The sequence below is a fragment of the Numenius arquata genome, chromosome 3, assembly GCF_964106895.1.
Source record: "Numenius arquata chromosome 3, bNumArq3.hap1.1, whole genome shotgun sequence".
Taxonomy (NCBI): domain Eukaryota; kingdom Metazoa; phylum Chordata; class Aves; order Charadriiformes; family Scolopacidae; genus Numenius; species Numenius arquata.
Window position 1 is genome coordinate 19,681,597 of NC_133578.1, and position 12,605 is coordinate 19,694,201.

The 12,605-nt window shown below is 43.6% G+C and overlaps 1 protein-coding gene across 1 annotated transcript in view; it reads right to left on the bottom strand.

The window, feature by feature from the left end:
- The window catches only part of IFIH1 (interferon induced with helicase C domain 1), a 30,331-nt gene extending 25,605 nt beyond the window's left edge, over window positions 1–4,726 (bottom strand). The window contains exons 1-2 of the mRNA XM_074144778.1: window positions 4,111–4,726; window positions 2,138–2,294 (exon numbers count right to left, since the gene is read on the bottom strand). Coding sequence (XP_074000879.1) covers window positions 2,138–2,294; window positions 4,111–4,560 — 607 coding nt within the window. The 5' untranslated portion in view covers window positions 4,561–4,726. The remainder of the gene's footprint in view (window positions 1–2,137; window positions 2,295–4,110) is intronic.
- Between the last annotated feature and the right edge of the window lie 7,879 nt (window positions 4,727–12,605).

A 12,605-nucleotide genomic window follows, 5' to 3' on the forward strand; every position in this document is an offset into this window, starting at 1 on the left:
AAGATGATCAAGGGAATGGAGCACCTCTCTGATGAGGAAAGGCTGAGAGACCTGGATCTGTTTAGCCTGGAGAAGAGAAGACTGAGAGGGAATCTTAGCAATGCTTATTCATATCTAAAGGGTGGGTCTCAAGAAGATGGGGTCAGGCTCTTCTCAGCGGTACCCAGGAACAGGACAAGGGTCAACAAACACAAACTGGAACACAGGAAATTCCACCTGAACATGCAGAAAAACTTCTTTAAGGGTGACAGAGGACTGGAACAGGCTGCCCAGAGAGGTTGTGGAGTCTCCTTCTCTGGAGATACTCAAAACCCGCCTGGATGTGTTCCTGTCCAGCCTGCTTTGGCTGGGGGTTTGGATAACATGATCTCCAAAGGTCCCTTCCAACCCCTACCATTATTTGATTCTGTGACTCTGTGTCTGCATTCCAGGGTTTTTCAGATTTGGTACTCAATTACTCTGCAATTAGAAATTAAATTTAAAGAAATTAGTAGATTTAATTTATTTCAAGATTTATTTTTTATAAAGTTCTCAATTTCTGTGTGCAGGTGTCTGCTAATAACAATGTATTTTACTGTAACAAATCATTAGGGATCAACCTGGAGTGATAAAATGTAGCACCACTCTTCTTCCAAGGTACCCAATGAACCTGTTCTTAGTGTTTCCTGTCTATGGCCTTTTATCAGTGGCTGCTCCAGCAATCGAACACTTTACATGTCTATGCATGTACATGACTGTGTACATGGAAAATTTCTTATCCTGTGGTAAGAGCAACACAATTTATGCTTTAGATATTTATCTGGGTTTTTTGGGGCCTGCATTGCCCAGGTTTACTGAGAAACTGTGTAATAAATGCATTCATTCATAAATCAAACAACTGAATTGTTTTACCCTATATGGTCTGCACTATACTGAAAATTCAGAAATGCAAAGTTTGAAAAGAATTGAAAATAAAAGTATGAAAAGAATTTTAATAATTTGCATATTTGCTAACTATTTATTACTTTGTTTACCTTATCGATAGCAAAGCAACAAAGACAAGAATTTAAGTCTGACAAAGCTGCAACACAAAATGAAAATTAGGACCACAGTAGCTGCTGAGGTATTCCCAGCAGTTGACTTTCACTCAGAACTATCTTCTGAGGCTCTAACTTTGTTGGTCTTGTCCTGCAGACTGGAACACTCAACCATCTTTGAACTGCAAGATCAAATATGGCAGCTGCTTATCCGTGTATTGCAGAAAACAGGTTGATTGATTGCTGCCCTCAACTGGAAGAGAAACCTTCACACCTCTCCGATCCCAATCTTAATGCATTGTCCCACATGCAGCAACCAAAAGTACATAGACATAGTTCTGGTGAGCTCCTCAAGCGAGAAGGCTGAAGCTGCTAAATGGGAAATCTGTTAAAAAACTTTAGTGTCAAAAATCTTATAAAACATATGTGGAGCCCAGTAAAAAATGAGAGATGGAGTATTTGGGGGCTGCTTCTTTTATCATATTTTAGAACCCAGAGGAGCACTGGGATAATTTTACAATATCATAATCCTTGTACAGGAATAAAAAGTAGTAGCCAAAAACTTGTAAGTCTTTTAATTTCGCTTTCGTAAATGATCCCTGTACTAGCTTATTCTATTATTTATAGTAAATTTTATACAATGTCTTGAGACTTATAAATGTCTTATCCCCAAGGAGACATACTGCTGTGTACTTTAAAATGCTGCAAATATTTGTAAACCATTCTATAAAGGAAACACTAATCCTTGTGTTGAAGAAGAAATCCAGAAAAGGTTTGCTTTGTTTTTTTCAAATTAATCTTCAGAATATTTTTTATGAATGATTATAAAAACACCACATTGAAAACCAATGGGTTATAAAAGGTAAGGATTCAGTTTAATTATAACTACATACATAATATTGTATTTCTGATACTGCTTAATAAGGATTTTTAGTGTTTAAGAATCTATTGAATAAACTGTAAAATAATTTGATTTTGAAATCTCTGGACAAGTGAAAGCTTTAGTTTCAGTGTCACAGCAAAATCAATATGGTGAGAACCCTGCATTGTTTTCTAATTAGCAGTACAAAAAAGAGATATTGAAACACCACACGTTAGTACTAGGGAAATAAGATGATTACCTCCTGTAATTCCACTTAAATCATCTGCAAGGTCTTCATGTTGGGTTTCACGCAAAGCAACCAAAAAAGGAGAGAACCAATCTTTCTTCTGCACTATTCTGCTCAATAGTTCCCTTGCACCATCTCTGTCCCCACGATTGTCAGTAACAGTGTGGATCTGGTGAAAATAACAAAAACCCAAACAATCTTGTGACAGACTTTGGATATAGTTCAGGGAAATTAGTAAGAATAGTGTAGGTACAAAAGCATTTCCCTGTCATCACTAAAACATACTTAAAAATAAAGACATAAAGTGGGCCTGCCATTCATCAGAAGAGACTTAACTGCAGTTTTGTCCAACCTCATGTTGGACATATGGTTTCAGGTAGGATATATAAAACTTATTTAATTGGAGAGATTGGTAGTACTGGACAATGGTTGTAATAATAACCATTATATAATAATAATAATTATTGTGGAGTAATAAACTGGTGTTCACACTGGTTTAGGGAATAGTCAACCTTGATTCTTGAGAAGTGATGTCATACGCCTCACCAGAGCTCAGACTTAATCTGTAGCATTACCTCATACATAAAATGGAACATTTATCTTCATAAACTCTGGCTTCATCATCTCAATTGCCACTACAAGATACAATAGCTAAGCCTCTAGGAAGTGGCTATTGCCTTCAAAGAAGCTGTGGCAATGTGTCCCAAGCCTGTCATGAGCAGAAGTTGACATGTGACCACATGAGGAACAAAATGACCATCCCAAAAGTAAAGCAGTCCAAACCAGGTGGTTAGTTCTCGAGGGCAATTTTCTTGAGGCTTGAGAATCACCCATCCTGTTATGCAAGAAAATGGACAGGCACAGCAGCGGGAACCCCGGACTGAGACTGAACACTAAAAGGAAGTGATAGGAAGTAGGAGTAGGAAGAGGTAAACAAAAAAGAATATAGAAGTGCATTAAGAAAGCCTAGGTACTGTTGGAGTTGAAACTGGCCAGATTGTGAAGGGTAATAAAGGGCTTAATGGAAATGCCAGCAGCAAAAAGATGACCTAGGGAATGTGTGGACCCGTTATCAGGGAATGGGGCCAGTAGCCTCCTAAACGGCCCCTGCCTCTGCCTGCTGTGCTACCATATTAGGCTCCCCATCCCTTAGGGTACAACTGGCCCTTACTGCTACCTGACAGTCACAAGACAAAATTACGTCTATGACTGTCATTTCACTGAGATGAAGCATTAAACTACCTAAAAAGTGGATGCTAAAGCCCAGAGTGCAAATATGATGTAGTTCCACCCTTAGTTTGACAGTTTTCTCCTCATTGCTATGGCAAATATTATTTTAATTTCTTCTGACACTGTTTCAGGGCATCCATTTTTTTGGGTTCCAAGTAAGTTTCACACTAGTCCTGGCAAGTCATTCTTAGCCAAATGGAGTAAACACTGGCAAATGTTTTTATCAAAGGTTAACACTTGCCCTCTTCTGTCAAACTGGTATTTCTGCTCAGCTTCGCTGTCTAGTATGATACTCTTTAGTGAACCTATGGCAAAAAAAGGGGAGGGAAGGTCTTGCTTTATTTTAACTCAGGTACTCTCTAGGACTTTACAGGTCACCACTACTTCCTGGTATGGTTCAAGGGGTAGAAGACACTTAATGATCTTCTGAGCCTAAGGTCTGTGGCAAAATGATAAGTAACAGTAAAGCCAGCCATATTACTTCCACTTTGACACTGGCTTAATCTAACCCTCTGGTCATAGTATTTTTCTTTCCCTAGTTTTAGCTGGCATCCCACCTGCTGGCCCATTGCCAACAGCCTTCATTGGCTTATTGGAGCACTATTTCTCTTTCCCCCCAAGTTTGGGTACTGCCCTTTCATTTCTGCACTTAAAGGCCATTTCTAGTTGTGGCTTCCTATGTGCCCCAAAGCTCCCGGTGGTGGCCAGTGTCTGTGGCACCGGCTGGTGCCCAGCCTGGCAGGTGGGCCACTTACCCGATCCAGGTCGTCGTCCCGGAAGATGCCCATCTGTAGGCACTTCTCAGCCACCTGCCTGGGCAGCATTTTATCCACCAGTGTGCTGTGAAGCAGCTGCACTAAGTGCACACAGAGGTCATGGTCGGCCTCCTCGGCCGGCGAGGGCAGCAGGCTGAGGCTGGGGTTCATGTAGCAGGCAGCCAGGCTGCAGCCGCCGTGCTCCAGCGCCTGCAAAAACTCGTGGAACCAGCCGCAGCCGCGGGGACCCCGCTCCACGGCCCGCAGCAGCTCCTCCGCCCCCTCCACCTCACCGCGCTGCAGGGCGGCCGCCCGCACCTTCTCCCTCTCCTCCGCGCTCAGCGAGGGAAGCCGGTCCAGCACCGGCTGCACCCGGATGAACTGCTTCAGCCGCGGCCTGAAGCAGGAGATCATGTAGAGGAACCGCTCGTCTCGGCACTCCTCTGCCATGGCCGGGGCTCCGGGACGCCTCTGCTGTCGCGGGAGGTGGGCGGGGGGCGCGGTGGCTGCAGGGGCGACCGAGGGGCTCCGGAGGCGGGGATGCGGGCTCGCTGTCGGCGGTGAGCACCTCTCCGCGACTCCCCAGGCTGCCGTGAGGCCCGCTCCGCTTTATCGCAGCCCCAGCGCCGCTTTCGTTTTCGGTTCCTGGATATTTAAAGGGAAACTTGGAACAGCAACCAGGAGTTTAAAAAAAGCAAAGGTGAACCGCAGCGTACCTCGCACTTTGCAGCTCATGAGTTTCTAGGGCCGGGCACTGGTGGCTTCCCAGGTGCGCACCGACGGAGGAATGAGGCAGTTGGCCTGATCTGGGTTTATTCAGCCTAGAGAAAAGGTGGTTCAGGGAAGATCCAACCACAGTTTTCCAATTCGTAAAAGTCAGATCCCTCTTCTCAGAATCATGGAATGGTTCGGGTTAGAAGAGACCTTAAAGATCATCAAGTTCCAACCCCCTTGCCATGGGCAGGGACACCTCCCACTAGACCAGGTTGCTCAAAGCCCCATCCAGCCTGGTCTTCACAGGTGTTTACAGGACAAGGGGTAATTGGAACATGTTTCTTCAGGGGAAATTCTGTCCAAGTATCAGAAAAAAAATAATTCTCAACTGTAAAACCAATTAGACACTGAAATACATTGCCCAGAGAAGTGGTGGGAGTTTCCTTAATAGAAATATCCAAGACTTGGTTTAACGTGGCCCTTGATTTAATGCCTTGCTTTTAAAAGAAAGCCAGATATCTCCAGAGGTACCTTCCCAGCCTAAAATACCCTGTAATTTAAACCGCACCCTCAGCTGCTTGTCATGCTGAGACATGCTACAGCATTCTGCTCAGTGGAGCTTCTTTCAGTTGGAGACTTCTTGTGTAGAATGTAATTTGTTTTACTTTCGATTCATTGTTGTCTCAGGTTTCACTCTTACTTCATCATTACTTTTTTATTCCTGCTTTATGCAAATTTCTTTTGAAAGGCTTCTGAAGAAAGTCTTGCTGCTTTTTCCCTCCACTACTTTTTCTTTTGTTTTCAGCACCTTATTTGGATGACAAGTCTGTCTTACTTGGGTGCAGGGTGTGTAGCTAGATTGTTTGTACGTTTGTTTCTCAAGCTGGATATGTACCGGTGGTAAATCAGGCCCAGTGTATTTATACAACAAACCTTACAGGTCCTAAGAGTTTGCAGCCATTAAAAAGCCACTTGTGACTTTACTTAGAGAGAAAAAAAGTTCAATGTTACTTGGATGTTATTCCAGCTACTGCTAGGTTGCACAGGATGATGGCTGAGCTCCTACTCTGTCCATTGATCATAGAATGGTTTGGGTTGGAAGGGACCCTCAAGATCATCGGGTTCCAACCCCCCTGCCATGGGCAGGGACACCTCCCACTAGGCCAGGTCCTGCCTAGCCTTGAACATTTCCAGGGATGGGGCACCCACAGCTTCTCTGGGCAACCTGTTCCAGTGTCTCACTACCCTCATAGTGAAAAAATTTCTTCCTAAGATTTAGATTAGATCTCCCTTCTTTCAGCTTAAAATTTACCCCTTGTCCTATCACTGCAGTTCCTGACGAAGAGTCCCTCCCCATCTCTCCTGTAGCCCCCTTTAGGTACTGGAAGGATGCTCTAAGGTCTCCCTGGAGCCTTCTCTTCTCCAGGCTGAACAACCCCAACTCTCTCAGCCTGTCTTCACAGGAGAGGTGCTCCAGCCCTCTGATCGTCTTCCTGGCCCTCCTCTGGACTCGCTCCAACAGGTTCATGACCCTCTTGTGCTGAGGACTCCAAAGTTGGATGCATTACTCCAAGTGAGGTCTCCAGAGAATGGAGTAGAGGGGGAGAATCACCTCCCTCGACTTCTGGCCACTCTTCTTATGATGCAGCCCAGGATATGGTTGGCTTTCTGGGCTGCGAGCACACATTGCTGGCACGATGATGCAAATATCCTGACTCCCTTGCTCTCCCCTAGCTGGATGCTTACACTCCTCACAAACTCTGCCAGTTTTGAGGCCTTTGTCCCTTTCAGATGTGACTGAAACTAGTCAAAGGTTCCAGAGGCAGAGGACAAGCACCAGGCCTCCCTGACTGGCCGGCTCGGCAGAGAAGCCGCACAGCGCCAGCTCCCGACTCCGTCACATTCATAACACCTCCCTTCGCCGCAGGGTGAGAGTCCGCAACCGGCTTAGACGCAAAGGCTGAAGCACACGCAAAATCAACACGCCACAGCTCCGCCTCAGGGTTACTGGGACCGGATGGAGGGCAGCGGAACCGCCCCAGAGAGCACAGCGGGAACGCCCGGCCGGCCCTGCGCACGCGCCTACCCCCAACGGCCGCTCTGGCTTGCGGCAACAGCCGGTGGGCGGGGTTTCGGCTGGCCAATAGCAGGGCCGGGGCCGTTGCGGCCGGGTGGGGCTCGCGCGTCCGCCGCCGCTCCGGATTGGCGGAGGGGGTGGCGGATGTCGGCGCCGCCGCCGCCTCCTGGGGCTCCGCGGCCGGGGCGGAGCTTCTGTCGCCTCCCGTCGCCGTCCCCTGTCCTCGGGCTCGGCAGAGCCGCGCCCACCGGCCGCTCCGGGACGGTTGGCGGGGAGCGTTCCAGCCGCCCCTTTCTGCCGCGCACACGGGCAGTATGTCGGAGGAGAGGGCGCGGAACCGGACTGCCCGCCCGCCCGGCGGAGGCGGCTGAGGAGAAGCAGACGGCTGGGCGACCCTCGCCGTCCCTGGGCCGCGGGCAGCTGGGCGGAGCAGGCGCCGTGCGCTGAGTAAAAATAACACGGAAGGAGTTGGGGACCCCTGGGGGACCGGCGTCGCTGCTGACCTGCTGCCGGGTCCCGGAGTACAGTTTTGAGGTGGTTATTGACCTTATGATGCAAAGAAAACAGCCCCGTATTTGGTGTTTCTTGTGCCCAGTGTGGGGCGAAAGTGGTCATGGACACTACAGGCTGCCCTTTGTAAAAATACCGCTCTAGGACGGGTTGATGGTACAGCTGGAAGCACCGGTAGTAGTCGTTAGGAAGTGCAAAAGCACAACTACGTGACAAAGAGAAGCATCTGAGAGTGGGATGCTGTTTGCTTTATGTGTCCTTGGGCAAAAGGAAAGCTGGGTAAATACTTCTGGTTGCTGCAAAAGAGATGAAAATACTTTTCAAAATTGTTTAGCTGTTGTCTGAATACAGCTACCACCGAGGCTTGTTGCTTACCTGTCATGACACTGGTGTTCAGGAGCTCCCATATTGCTTAAGCAAACTGGGCTGTTGTGTGCTCCTACTTTGCCATTGTTAGTCAAAATTAAATCTTTAAATAGTGATTCTGTGTGTTTGGGGATCCTAAAGTCTCATATATTCCTTTGAAATTGCCTTGCAGTGCTATAGCTGAAAATTAGCCTTTTACAAAACTGGCACAGATGATAACTAGTGGCAGTGATGGCTTGTTGGGCTTTGCTTCTTTCAAGGCGATAGATCTGAGACTGTTTCTGTAATAAAACATAATTTTTTATGTGAGATCTGCAGGAGCCATTTGCAGCTGTGCTAATGAGTAGCACTGGCAACTTGGGACAAAAAGAGATGACTCTGTTTTCCCAAAGACTTGCTGATCTAACTAGTTTAGTGTTTATTTTTACAAGGCCATGGGGTTTGTGTTCTCTCACTTTTCTTGTTGGTTGCTGTAACTCCGATGTTCCTCTCAGGTAATTGTGTGGCATGACAAACGTTGCATTATTGTATCTGGAAAACTTCAATTGCATAATTGTATTTTATTTTTTGTTAGTCACTTAAGTGCGTGGATAAAACATCCCCTGTTTAAATATAGGTAAATTAAGCTTTACTTGTCTGTAATAAGTAAGGACAACATATCAACACGGAAAAGTCTGTGATCTGCTCCTAAAAGTCTAGTTCTTGGATACTCAAAGCCACTTCAAATTGTACATGGCCTAGCCTGAAGAAGGGAACCCCTGCTACATGTTGTGGTACCTTCATAAAAAGAAAGTACTATGAAATCCTGGCATAGGTAAGTGACTGAATAATCAGCTTAACACTGAAAAGAAAAGACTAATCCAATAGCAAATCCAGGGAAAATTATATGATTACAACTTAATATTCAGAACTGCATTTTGCTTTGAATTTTATTAGTGTATCTAAAATGCAAATGATATCACTAATGCCCATAAGGTTTAAAAATGAAACAAAACCATCTCCACACCCCAAAGCAGAAAACCCCAACGACCTTACAAGTATAATGCTAATTTATTTTTTTTTTTAGAAAGCTTCCTTGGTAATGAAGTCAAAGGTATATCGAGAGCAGCCCTGGGGAGAAGGACGAGGGGTTGTTGGTAGATGACAAGCTCAACATGACCCAGCAATGTGCATTTGTAGCCCAGAAGGCCAACCATATCCTGGGCTGCATCATAAGAGGAGTGGCCAGAAGGTCAAAGGAGGTGATTCTCCTCTTTTACTCTGTTCTCTTGAGACCCCACCTAGAGTACTGCGTCCAGCTCAACACAAGAGGGTCATGGACCTGTTGGAGCGAGCCCAGAGAAGGGCCAGGAAGATGATCAGAGGGCTGGAGCAGTTTAATTAATTCCAGCTGCTTTATTTGATTTGCGTGTCTTGCACTTTGTAATTTTACAGAGTGGCATCATTCATGTTAAGCTGCTCACCAGCATTATGAGCATTAGAAATCAGAGCTTCTGTTAAACTTTCACAGTTTCTTGAAAGGAAAATTAAGATAAAGGTATGGTCATTCCTGATGGTGTGTTTAACTTAATACATGATACTGGAATGGAATCATCAAATTTTCTGTAAAAATAATTTACCTGAATATTAACATATAATTCAATTTGCATCTTAATATTGAAAGCGTAATTCTTTAGAAGAGCAGTGAATATCAGCTATTCTAGTGCAGATTATTACTGTGAATAATCCTGCTTTTTAGTGGTATAACTGCTTTATTGCTAGGGGAAGTGATTTCTGGATCACCACAGCAGATTGTGGAAGTTACCAGTAGAACCTAGGCACAAAGATGCAAACTGTTCAGCTGACTAAATAATTTTGGGACATGCTCTATGAAATGAGATTGAGGAATCAGTTTTGTTGCTTAAAAATCCAAAAGCAGAAACAGCCTTGACTATCTCTTCATACAATTTTGTGAATGCTTTTCATCTAGTAGAAAAGTTATTTCTAATATTTAAACTTGTGGCTCCCTCCATCTGTCAGGATGGAAGTAGGCCATTTCTTTGAATCTTACTGATGATGCGTGTAATTGTATTTGTCACACTTCCAGAATCTCCAAACACTGACTTGCCTGTTACTTCCTCTTCTTGCAGCGCACTGGCGTGTTCCGAGTGCTTAGCTGCTGGAGGAAAAGAGGATCACCAACCGCTCAAGTTCACATTTAGAGGAACTGCTGTGAAGGGAAGCTATTGTAGGGTTTTTAGTCTTCCTGCCTGATAAGACACGTGCTTCTAATGAAAACTTTGATTTTTAAGTGCCCATTCACAGCAATAAATATTTTTTGTATTTTACTCTATTTAGAAGCATGGCTCTTTTTCATCTGTACGTGTATAATTCCCGACAAGTAAACTTCTGTGTTAAACTCAAAAGCTTAAGGAAAAGGAAAAGCTTATGGTTATACATAATAGGCTGTGTCTTATACATGGGTAGCTGCCTTACACAAATAAAACATCAGATACCCTAAATGCTATATGCGCTTCTCTTGTTAGTAGTGGCGTACTGTTTCAGATGGCACAATTTGAAAGATTCTGCTGGTTTGGAGAAACTAGATCCATGGACTCCATTAAAAAACCAAAACATTCTAGATAAAACTTTCTGCTGTTCCAGCTTGTTGCAATACACTGGAGGTTTTGTGAGGGAAACTCAGGTAATACTACTCGAATACAGCTGGAATTGCCTTCAGTGGGTTGTGCTTTTTAGTCCCACCTAAGGCTTTTACCCAATGAGATCTGAGAGTGGTGGGTTTTTTGTTGTTGGTGGTGTTTTTTTTGTTTGTTTGTTTGTTTGTTTTTGTTGTTTGGGTTTTTTGTTTGCTTGATTTGGGTTTTTTTAATTTTTTTTTTTCTTTTTAAAAGCTCATCTTATCTCAAAAGCCTTCAATGGCCTTTCACCTGGATCAGTAAAATCACTCACTGAATAGGTCTTGCGTGGATTCACTCTAAATTCTCTAAAATAAAATGATTCCAGCAACAGAACTGTCTGGCTTGAAGATGGATATTTAGACAATTTTCACAATTTGGTGAAAATTTGGGCCTCAATGGATAGGAATCATCAGATTTATTAACTAGATTTTGTAACTAGAAGTTATCTTAGATTTTTGAGCTCCTCGGTGAAGTTAGGGTGAGTAGACATGGATATAAATTCCAGTTCTACTTGAGAGATGGAGGTCAATATGACACATGGAATTTTTTGTGTGCACAGGATTTTCTGAAAAGGTATAATTTTGTGTGTCTATTCTGTGTGCTTCAAGCCAGTGCGTAGTGTCCTGTGTAACCCCATGCTCTTACATTTATTCCCATAGTGATATGAGTATACTAAATACAGCTAAATTTTTTTTTGCTCAGTGTTTTTGATACAGGGATATATTCAACCTTTTTGGATCCCTGTTAATGGTGTTTGCATTATAGTAACTACATTCAAGTCAGTCACAAATGAAATCTTCACATCCTGTTGCTTAGGACTGAAATAAGTGTGTTGCGTTTATTTGAGCATATTTACATTTCTTGCAAATAAGTCTTTGTGATGATATAAAATACTAAATATATGCGCAGTGTACAAGTGTTTTTGTTTGTACAGTAAACAATTTTCCAGATCTTTTCTGAAAGCAAAATAATAACTTACATTAATTACATTGTACAAAAACCTGTTAGACAAACAGGATTTGCTACAGCTCATAGTAGTGAAGTCTTGATCTAGATTAAATTTTCAAAACTTTCTTTGTATTTCCGACTTTACAATACCATAAAGTTTCAGTATAGAAAATGTAAATAATTCATAAAAGGAGGAAATGCTTCCTGCGGGAGGCTTCAATTTGGTCCATCTAATTTCCATTCCAAAGAGAATAGCCATATTCTGCATTCATTAATAATCAAAGAACTTCCCAAGTGGGCACTAAAAAAACCCCAAGTAGCCAGATGAAGAAAAATGTTTCTTCATTAATAGTGAAGTTCTCTCTACTACTCATACGTAGGGGTACAGTGAGAAAAAGTCAGCTTGCCAGAGTGATGCCTTCATGCAATTCCCAGCTCTGGGACGTGGTCCTTTAGTATCGTTGATAAAACTTGGCTGCATACCAAGTCTGTCTCCAATCTGAATCGCTTTTACCATTTACCAGGATTTCCATTGAAAATTTGACATTAAATTTGAAAGTGACACTAGGTCCCTTGCTATTTGTGCGTGGCTGCTGGATACTAGAGATGAAAGATGAAACAAGTGCACCCCCCTGCGTTTTAGTGGGGTTTGCATTAGCGATAATGAAGTAAGAGTAAACCAACATGGAGCGTTGATGTTGCATTTTCATTTGTGTGCAAAGAAGGAGAGGGGGGAAAAAAACCCCCACGCAACTCTGGAAACTTTATTCAATGCATGACTGCAACCGTTTGGAGCAGCTGCAAGTAATGTGCAGATGTGGGTTTGAATAAAGTGTCACAATTTACTCTCAGTTTAAAAACAACCCAAAATTTAAAAAAATAAACATAACAATAAAAAAACCCAACCAACCAAAAAAACCCGAACCAACAGATCTTGCATATCGGGCACATTTAATTCACTTTGTAGTTGCTCCTGTTAGTGAATATGGGTGCCAGGTTAGTGTTTGCTCCTTTGTTGGTGGCTGTAACCGCCTTAGCTTACCACCGTGAACTCCTACCAAATCTGGAAGCTCTGTTTGTCCACAAGCGGAGGGCAGATATCTCTAATCTGGACTTGACCAAGGATAGCACGAGATTAATTTGGCAGCAATTTCCTACAAGCGAAGTTCGTTATTCTTCAATGCAGATGTCGTGCAGTGAAA